General features: G+C 40.9%; 1 protein-coding gene across 2 annotated transcripts in view; it reads left to right on the top strand.

Moving 5' to 3' along the window:
- The first annotated feature begins 270 nt into the window (after positions 1 to 270).
- trpc3 (transient receptor potential cation channel, subfamily C, member 3) overlaps positions 271 to 10,696 on the top strand; it is a 50,428-nt gene continuing 40,002 nt past the window's right edge. For both annotated transcript variants that reach the window (XM_072668023.1, XM_072668013.1), the window contains exons 1-2: positions 271 to 502; positions 9,802 to 10,567. In XM_072668023.1, coding sequence (XP_072524124.1) covers positions 342 to 502; positions 9,802 to 10,567 — 927 coding nt within the window. In that variant the 5' untranslated portion in view covers positions 271 to 341. The remainder of the gene's footprint in view (positions 503 to 9,801; positions 10,568 to 10,696) is intronic.

Genomic DNA, 10,696 nt, shown 5'->3' with positions numbered 1-10,696 from the left:
TGTTCTGTTCTTTTCATGTTTTATAATAATTGTGATTTTCTTTTGAGACCTCATCTTGAGAATGATGATGATGATGATGTCTGTTGGGATGATGAAGATGATGATGATGTCTGTGGGGATGATGGGAGACGAATGATGATTAATGAGCTCTAGTATGGTGATACTGCTGACTGATAAAACCTGGAGCATCAGAGACCCTGTTCTCCCCTCCCCTCTCCCATCTCTCTCTCTCTCTCTCTCTCTCTCTCTCTCTCTCCCGTGCGCGCTCCCATCGGGCACCTGCGGGACGCGCGCGCACCCGCTGAAGCAGAGAAGAGCGAGCAACCGCAGCAGCCGCGTGCATGTCCACGAGAAGCCGGGCATCCAGGTTCCAGAGAGGGGGGTCAGCGTCCGAGGGCGAAGATGAGCAGTGCTGGAAAGAGGAGAACGGCGGTGTGGATGCACATTACATGAAGAGCGGGAAAACTGCGGAAGACGCAGCGCGAGCCTACCGTTATAACATGTGAGTACCCATAGAGAGTCCTGACCCCCCCACAGACCCCTCAATACACACTTTAGGGGGCTTACGCACACTTTAGGGGGCTTCTGCACGCGAGGTGGAGCGTTTATGGGGAGTTTAATTATAGATGATGAACTGCTATGACTTTTAATAGACTCTGAACTGCCTCTGAACCTCACAGGATGACCAGTCTGACCAGCAGCTAATATTCAGCAGCTCTAGGTGGAGGATGGTGCCAGCATTGCTGGATGCAGTTGCATGATTTGTTCAGCATTTGTTTATGAAGGACATGGATGAATGTGAAGGTCTTGTTTGGATTAATTATTAAAAAGAACACCACTAATCTCCAGCCCTATACAAGGCACAGACCCTGTAGCGCCATCCAGTGGACATTCACTACATGCACTCTTGGCAAAATGGTTCTTTGTAGTACTGAGAATCGGTTCTTTTGGTTCTTCTTATTGTGGAAGACTTGTATAACCGTACTATGGACAATTATGTGTAAGTGGTTCTTCAAAAAACATTGACAGCAGGTTTCCATTATATTGAGGAACTATTTTAAACAGCCCAATGGTCGAGAGACCATATTGTATGTAGTCTAGAACCACAGACTGTAATGAAGAACCCTTAAAGAGCACCTTTTAAGTGTATTTCGATGTGTTTAGTGAAGTAAATACTTCTGACCTGCCTTGTCTGACCAGTTTAGGTAAGCACAGACATGACTTTTAGGCACAGTGCACATATTTTGCAAATGATTTAAGCAAGCTTTTTGAGAAGGCAATTTAGAAAAGCTTAATGTTAGCCTGCTTAGTCCATCCCACAACCACCTGGTTTTAACCATCTGGACAATAGTTTGAATTTATGCTGAAGAAGTTTGAGGCAGTCCGCCACCTTCTTCATTCCATCCACCTTGTGCAATGTACCAGTTCCACTGGAGCTAAACACAATGCTACCACCACCATTTTTTAAAGGTTGGTGCAGAGTTCTTGGGGTTGAATGTCTTAACTTCACTCCTCCAAATATACCACTGGTCATTGTGGATGAACTCTTTGTCTTGTCTGACCATAAAATATTTAATATTTTAATAGAAGGACTGTTCTGTGTTCTCATGGTTATCTGCAAACTTTAGTTGACCATGAAGGTGTTGTTAACATTGGCGCAGGGGCTTAACTTAACTAAGTTATCATACATTTAATTAAACCTGTTTCTGGTGAATGTTCTGTGAACTCTGTGGCTGCACACTGAGAGAGATGGAAGTGCCACTAACAAGGTCTAAGCTCACTATTGCTTACTGCCTGTGCCTTTTTTAATAAATAATTATAATGTGTAAAAGCCTCCACAGAAGATCAGCACAGTATGTCTTACTGAATTCTTTTAAGAGGTTTGCTGTAATTTCTCTCATCAGCAGATTAATTCAAGTTAGAAATTACATGATACCACTTCCTGTCCATTAATAGCAGCTCTTGAGCATATACTGAAGACTTGAGTATTAGTTAATCTCAATACTCAGGGATGTCAATAAGCCATTGTAGTGTATAAGTGTCCACAAGTTTCCTGAGAAGCCAATGGGTTTGTCCTCCTAACTTATATGCACAAAGTATTATTTATCCTTGTCTTGTTCAGGCTATTTTTGATTTTCCTCAAATACGTTAAGCAAATTCAGATTACTGTTATTTGAGTGTTCCACAACTGAGCAAATCAAATTGACAAAAACTGATTTATTATCACCTCAATCATGCTATCATTACCCTCTGATATGGTAATTTAGGCTATTAAAGTATCTAACACCGAGGGCCTTGTCTGAAAAATGATTAGGCTGTCTAAATATCCTACCTGCTGTTTTATTGCTGGGAGCATTTTCTCATTAGATTCAGAACAGCACTGATTCTAGCTTTTATGGCTCCCTGGGCGAACCACCTTTAGCAGCCCCGCCCCCTGCCGCCTTCCCCTCCGTTGCCTGGTGTCTAACTATCATCCTTCAGTCAAGGCTAGTGACGATTTCACTGATTGTGCAAATACTTTACAAAGTTACAGACGCAAAATTAAAATGATGTCACCCATCAACAACCTTGTCTCAGAGTAGCTCTTTCCAGTTATTTACTGGACTAACCAAAATAAAACTATTGAACTGGTAGAACAGATTGGCAATACTAATCAATATTATAATCAGTGTCAGATTTGTGCAGATGTCTTTAAATTCTTGTTGGGAGGGGGTGTGAGTGTGTTAAAAATGATCTGTCAGAACTGTTCATTACATTGAATAGCTAACACAATAATAACATTTTAAACCAAAGTCAGGCTTAATTTCTCTTGTCCATAGACTAATTATTTCTGAGTCTTATTGGATAGTTTTGCTGTCCTCTCTGGGTCCTCTCAGTGTCCAGCCTACACAGTGTGCGGTTAACTGGCTGAAGAATTAGTGATGTCTGGATATTGGATGATGGGATGTAAATATGAAGAGTCAAGAGTTTTGGGTTTAGTCCATTTTACAGCTCTGTTGGTTCTGCACAGTTTACCTTTTAGTCAAGAGACACTATGGAAACCACTAGGAAAACCACTTAATAAAGCTGTAACCAGGCAAAAAAACAAACAGTTTTTTGTCACAGTATTTTGTATACAGAACCTTATAGCCTTTACATAGCATTTTTTTTGCATTGTGATAAATTTAGTTATTGTGATACACAGTAAGATTTTATGAGTATAATGTTGATATTGTCAGTGTGTACAGAACACTGACTCACTGCATGTTTCAGTATAGAGAGTGTAATTAGTCCTGTTTAATTGGATAAAATTGGGAAAATATGGGAGAACCTGGGATAGATTTTTAAAATTTCCAGCTACTGGTGAGTTTTGTATGCATGATAAAAATATCATGCTTAATATTGTGTATCATTAAAAATGCTGATATAACATTTTAATAACATTTTGCCCAGCCCTACCTTGAAGAACCATTGTTTATAAAATGAGAAAAACAATGGTGTGTCCAACACAAGGTATTTACGTCTGTTGTCATCAGCTATGGAGCAGCAAAGCTAAAACAAGGCTGGCCGGCTGGCTGTTTCAGTAATATTGTTTACCTGTGAGCCTGTGTGTGATAAACATATGGGGGCATTGGAGACGCTGTAATACATCAAAACGACTGTTCGCATTAGTGCTACAGCTCACTTTCCTTCTGTAATGTGTGCGTGCTGTCCTGACAGAAATTGAAATAGATATTTGCGCAGACCGACATTATATTCTTCCTCTGTGAGTGGACATGTGGTCTGCATGATGATGGATTCCGCAGCAGAGATGTTTGTCTTCTGTGTGTTTGTGTTGAATGGATCATGAAGTGATGTGCAGCCAGATCTGGTCAAAAAAGCCACCTTCAGCTTCTCATGAGGAAACATAGTTGGGATTACAGTATGCAATAATTTAGCTGTAATAATGCTAGTAATAACAATAGGGATGTACTGGATCATGCAATTCACAGTTTGGAATGTTTTCGAGTCATCTTCAAAAAGGGAGGCAAATCTAACTTTGCCTTCCAGTAGGGATGCCCTGATACCATCCAGTGAATAAGGATCGGGGGCCAATCAAGGCATTTCTAATGGATTGTGGATCGGATTTTAAGGTTCCGATCCACTTCCGACCCTTGGATTTACTGTAGCAGAGTGCTGCCTGGTGTTCTCTAGACAACATTAATAAATATGATCCTTAGCTGCTGCAGAAGAACTTCTCTTTTTTCCCTAAATTTACCTAGACAGGGTTTTAATTTGTGGCATTAGCTAAACTAAACAGAGCCTTATTGTAACTGACAAGTGCAGCTTCTAATGCTAAATCTCTGTTCCACCTTAAATAGTGCTGCAGTTACATTGTGTACATTTCAACAACAGAACGTAACTGCTGCATTATTTAGGTGGTAATTAAGTTAGTTAATGTCAGAAGAGGAGCTTCCATAAAAAATTTGTCTATTTTCTGCAGCTTTTGTCCATGCTGCCAACACCACCCAGTAGTTTTAGTTGTGCAACAACAAAGATATTTTATTCCATTTGGTAAGATATAACTATTGTGGAAATGCTCTGTTCTACCAGTCAGAGAACCACACTAAGCTGTGAACGGTGCAGCTCCAGGGTTAAAAAACCTTGATCGAGACATCCCACGTCATGATATTAATAATGCACGCCAAATGTGAATTTCCTTTCTGTATTAAGCACCAAAGAATAATTCACAGCATGTCCTGTGCGGTGACTATGGCACATTCACACATAACAATGAACAATGACGATGCTGAACCAATATATATATAAATACTGTATGTCCAGAAGAACATTTTAACTTTATTTTAGGTGGTCCGGTAGATTTGTTAGATTTACTGTTGATCTGTTACATCAAGTAGACTTAATACATTACTTCCATTCAGCAAAACCTAACTAACTTTAGCCTCAACCCAAAACCTAAACCTAACCCTGGTACCAATTCTAACCCTAACCTCAACCCAAAACCTACTCCTAACCCTAACCTCAACCCAAAACGTAATCCTAACCCTCATCCTGGCCCTAATCATAACCCTAACTTCAATCCAAAACCTAATCCTAACCCCCATCCCAGCCCTAATGCTTACTGTAACCTCAACCTAAAACCTAAACCTGACCTTCATCCTGGCCCTAATCCCAATTTTATCCTTAATCCAAAACCAAATCTTAACCCTCATCCTGGCCCCAATCCTAACCTTAATTCCAACCCAAAACCTAATTCTAACCCTCATCCTGACTCTTATCCTAACCTTGACCTCAACTCAAAACCCAACTCTAACCATCACCTCAACCCAAACCCTAACCTTCAATTTCGTCCTGGCCCTAATACTAATCTTAACCTCAACCCAAAACCTAATCCTAAGCCTCAACCTGCTCCCTAAAGTTCAACCTAATCAAATTAGGCTCCAGTTCCAGACTAGTGTCAGCAGCAGGTCTATAAAAGCTGGTTGAGGGTATTAAGATGATCATTGATATCTCAGGTGAACATCAACAGATCTGAACTTGGACTCTCTAAAACATTTTAATGCATATTTATGCAGTTAAAATCTTTAATATCTTGTTGAAATTAATATTTTGCTAATGTCAATCACACACCACTCAAATACGCCTTTGTAGAACCTTTTGTAGAACTACTTTTTGTAACAAATATTGACAGCTTTAATGAGCCACAGCGATTGCCATCTCTTGTAGCAAGAGATTGGAGAAGTGTTTCTGTGCATAAGGACACAGACAGTCTTTTAGTTATTATAGTTGTGTCCCAGTGATGTGAATTAAATGGCAATTTCATCAAGAGAAAGGAAGCTGGGCCTTAACCCCTATCTAAGGCCTGAGAGTTGGTCTGATTATAGTTGTCATTGATTTTAGCAGGAAAGATTCCTAATAAAAGTTGATAAAAGTACTGTTTTGGATATTATTATTTTCTAATGTTAATATTGATTAAATGTATCAATATATGATTTAAAATAGACTAAGATCTTCTAACAAGGGCTAACAGTCAGTCTGATTCACAATCTTTTCCAGCCAGACATTATGAGCTACATCTCTTCAGCCTCTTGTTTTGGAGAGGATTTCTTGTTCATTTGCTTACTCCTCGCTCTGTGAGGGGAGAGGTTCTGCTTCAGAAAGTTCCTCACAGAAAGCTCATCTTTACTCCAAATGTGTTTTGAAATATCAACCATAATTTCAAATAAGAAGATTTGCTAAAATGCTTTACCCTCACCCAATTAAATTGGCCTCACTGTGATGATCATATTGAGCTATATTGAGACTGGTTCACTTAAGGAACAGACATAAGGAGCAATAATATAGGTCCTGTCGAGCATTGAAGATATTAGAATAAAGATCTGGCTCAGCGCCAAGTGCATCTCTCTGCTTAGCTGATGTAGTCTGGGGACTGAGGGTATAATTAAACACATGCCATTTTGCATTTGTTTACTCTTTCACCATCTCTGATCACTGGGGTAGGCAAAGGATAGATGGGTGTGCTGTGAGACATTCTGATATTCTGTATGAGCCTGGGAAAAACATTATTCATATTTTGAATATAAGAATATAAGAGTTTTCATGGTTATTGGAAGGCACCAAAGTAGGCTTTGAATAATGCAGGGTAATAAGGTAATACATTTGAAATGCATATGGAAATATAGGGATAACCAGGTTATCAGATGTCATTTAATAAACCGTTTATTTTGTCTTAGAATGAAAAAACAAACAATGCTGTTTTGTTTTTTTTTCGTAAAAGATGCCATAGCATCAGTAAAGTCTTACTGAATAGTGTAGCTAGTTCCTGATTGGTTCATCTGAGGTAGTCCAGTTTGTTTTTGGGGGAAGCAGATGATGGAGAGAAGTGATGGTAAAAAGCATCCAGCCATGATTTCTAAATTGTGTAAAATGTTCGGCTCTAGAAAAGTTACTTTTCTACACATTTTTAAATTTTATGCAAAAGTTTTTTTTACTTGTATTTTGTTTACAAAGTTAACAGAGTTCAAGTTTAGTGAGATTTACTGCTAAATAGATTATTAAGGCTATGTATTAGTGTTGGTAAACTATTGTTTATATTGTAATGTTCGTTTGCAAGCTCTTACACACAACCTTAAGAAGTCTTAAGTTGTAGCACTGTGACAGAGTCCCTCAACCACAACATCTTAATCCCAGTGGAAGTGTTACAGTGTTTGGGACTTAGAGACAGAGGCAGACGTACACACAGGTTTTTAATGAAGACAAAACTAAACCAAACAAACAGAACACAAAGAAATACAAACAAGGAAAGAAACCAGAGACTGGGAGTAATGCAAGAAAAAAAATACTGACCAGAACAGAACAAAACAAAACAGGCAGGTAAACACATGAACACATACCGACACAATCAAGACCAGACAAGGAAATGCTCAAACAAAGGGGTACTTATATAGAGAGACAATGAGGAACACCTGGGATTAACAAGGGGGCGTGGCTACAGAGGAGGCACAGGTGGGAACACTAAAGAACAGGAGGGGCTAGGACAGAAAAGACACAAACAGAGCCATTTGCTGGAGAGCACATGGTTACACAAAACAGAGGCAGGCAAGACAGAACAGGTGCAGGCATGACAGGAAAGCATTTTTTTTTTTTTTTACCAACATATGGTCAACCTAGCTGCTCTCCAGTATAAACAACACCATGCTCTCCCAAAGTTGCTGTTGCATTTAACCATTTCATCAAATAAATATGAGGAAAATATAAAGAGTCAAGGTTGTTTTAGGAGTATACAGTGTTCGAGGATCATGATTTGTCACCATGTGCCAAACTTTCAGTAATGGACTGTGCCACGGAAATTACAGTTTGACGTTCTTGGACCCTTTTATAGGCAAAGCTCATAGAATGGCATGAGTGCTGCTTTGTCATTTGCATGTGCTTTAATTGCATTTGTTTGCATTTCCTCTGTTTGTGGCTGTAGTTAATGTTGTTTAGTGGTGCAGTAATATGCTTGTCATAGTTTTATAGAATTTAATGCTGTCTCACTATAGATCATTTAAATGGTTGTGTTTCTGGACTCTGTGGTTGTTGGTTCACAAGTAAACATAAACAAAAATTCAGTTTAAACCACTACACTGATAGATGGCGCTACATTATCACTGTCAGTATATGGACACATGATGCATGTGATGTAGCTAGAAAACTGCAAATAAAAAATATACAGTTTATACAGTGGTCACCAACCATCATCTTGGGGATCTAGGTTTCTAAACCCCTTTAAAAGGGTCTTCGTGGTGTGTTATTAATAAGGGCAATGGTTCTGTAGAACCATGGAAACTCAAATAACTATGTGAATGCTAATGAATGCTTTGCAATGCAATGCTTTGCCTGATGTAAGTGTTCTTTATTTATATAGAAAACGTCCTGTAGGCAGGTTGGTTCTTTATAGAACTATTTAAAATGGTGCAGTGGAACCACAGGGTTTGACTATTGTTACGAGTCAAAGAACCATTTCAGTAGTACATTTTTCCTGGAATTGTACGCAATTGTGCCCACTGTACCTTGATGTACTGGATCAGGTATGTGATATCTTCCCTGACTCTCTGGTGGGCCAGTAGCTTAGATGTAGTAAGCCAGCAACCAGAGGGTTGTTGGTTCATGACCTGGTGAGGTAAACCAGCACCTAGAATGTTGTGGGTTCAAATCCTAAGAATTTGTTGAGGTGAGCCATTAATCATTCAATTTCAAAACTAAGGGTTGTGTGTTCAAGACCTTGTGAGGTGAGTCAGCAACCAGAAGGTGGTTGGGGTTCAATTACAAGACTTGGTGTGGTGAGTACACAGAAGCCTTTGTTGTTGGCCTTTAGTTTTAAGAATGTGCCCTGGTCAGATATGTGGGATTTTGGTGTAGTGAGCCAGCAAGCATAAGGTTGTTGGTTCAAAACCTTACACTTTCTGGTTATGTCCATTTTGACAAGGCCCAGAAGGCAGTACAGCATGACTAATTTTTGTTGTAAAATAGATCATAAAGTATCACTTCATGACATGCAGCTCGGTATATGGCCTAAATGGTGTGAGGTTCTGTGAAAGAATACGAAGGACTATGCATTTGTAGACTGCAGATCAGTGGTCACACACAAACTCACACCATTAGCACTTTTACCTATGAACTATGATTTCCTTCGAGCAATAGCATGTGTCTACAGTTCCTGTTGGGAAGCTATTTAAATGCACTTTACTTAGATTGTGCCATTACTACATGTTTTGCAGCAGTTTTACTAGAGGTGACTCCATCTATTATTGGCACTGAAGTGGATGTGATGAAGCATCAACCTGTAGTTTGACTGTGGCATCTGTTGTGTTTCATTAAAATGCTATTAAGGACAGAAGGTGTTTACAATGTCTGCAGGGTTCTGGCCCCGGTCTGCTGCTCATGTCCTGTCTCACACAGTTCTCCTGTGAGTTAATATCCCAAACCAAATATCCTGCTCAGGGGTGGCTACCTGTTGGTCTGGTGTCAAAGTGTAATATCATATTCAGCAACGGCAGCCAAGTCGACAGAGTCATTTCCACTTGGATGAGCTTGGATGGTCTGACGAGTTGTGTAGAATTGCTTATTGTTCGAGTGGCTTTTCTTTTAGAAGTGGACGAATCTGTACTCATAAGGTGTGATCTAGTGCTGTAAAATGCTTTCTTAATATTCGATTATTAAGCTTAAGGCTTATTATTAACTACTATGAAAGAATGTGATCCCACAGTTATGAGAGTGATGAATTGCATTGGGTTCTATTGCAGCTGGAGGTTAATGACCTGCTTCTTTTTCTTCTTCCAGGAAGACACTGGACACCTTCCCTGGACGGAGGATGACCCTGCAGCGGGAAAAAGGTCGCAGGCAGGCTGTCCGCGGTCCTGCCTTCATGTTTAACGCTCGCGGCAGCAGCCTGACTGCGGAAGAGGAGCGATTTCTAGATGCTGCAGAGTACGGCAACATCCCAGTGGTGCGCAAGATGCTGGAAGAGTCACAAACCCTCAACGTGAACTGTGTGGACTACATGGGCCAGAACGGACTGCAGCTTGCGGTGGGAAACGAGCACCTGGAGGTGACTGAGCTGCTCCTGCGGCGAGAGAACCTGGCGCGAGTGGGCGACGCCCTTCTGCTGGCCATCTCCAAGGGTTACATACGTATCGTAGAGGCCCTGCTGAGCCACCCGTCGCTGGCTGGTGGAGAGCGCCTCACCCGCAGTCCCTGTGAGCTGCAGGACGACGACTTCTACTCATACGACGAGGACGGCACACGCTTCTCCCCCGACATCACACCCATCATCCTGGCCGCCCACTGCCAGAAGTACGAGGTAGTGCACATGCTGCTGTTGAAGGGTGCGCGCATCGAGCGGCCACATGACTACTTCTGCAAGTGTGCCGACTGCACAGAGAAGCAGAGGAAAGACTCCTTCAGCCACTCCCGCTCCAGGATCAACGCTTACCGTGGCCTTGCCAGCCCTGCTTACCTCTCACTCTCCAGTGAAGACCCTGTTCTTACCGCTCTGGAGCTCAGCAATGAACTGGCAAAGCTGGCCAACATTGAGAAGGAGTTTAAGGTAGGATTGGCCTTGCTATTGGATTGCTATTGCTTCTTGCATGCTGGACACAATCAACCACCACTTTTAAGCAGAAGTTTAAGCAGAATCAAATGTACACATTTTCTCCTTACTTCAGGTGTAATGTCT

The sequence above is a fragment of the Salminus brasiliensis genome, chromosome 2 (assembly GCF_030463535.1).
Source record: "Salminus brasiliensis chromosome 2, fSalBra1.hap2, whole genome shotgun sequence".
Taxonomy (NCBI): domain Eukaryota; kingdom Metazoa; phylum Chordata; class Actinopteri; order Characiformes; family Bryconidae; genus Salminus; species Salminus brasiliensis.
The sequence above is the reverse complement of the archived record's forward strand: the minus strand, read 5'-3'. Positions and strand labels throughout refer to the sequence as shown.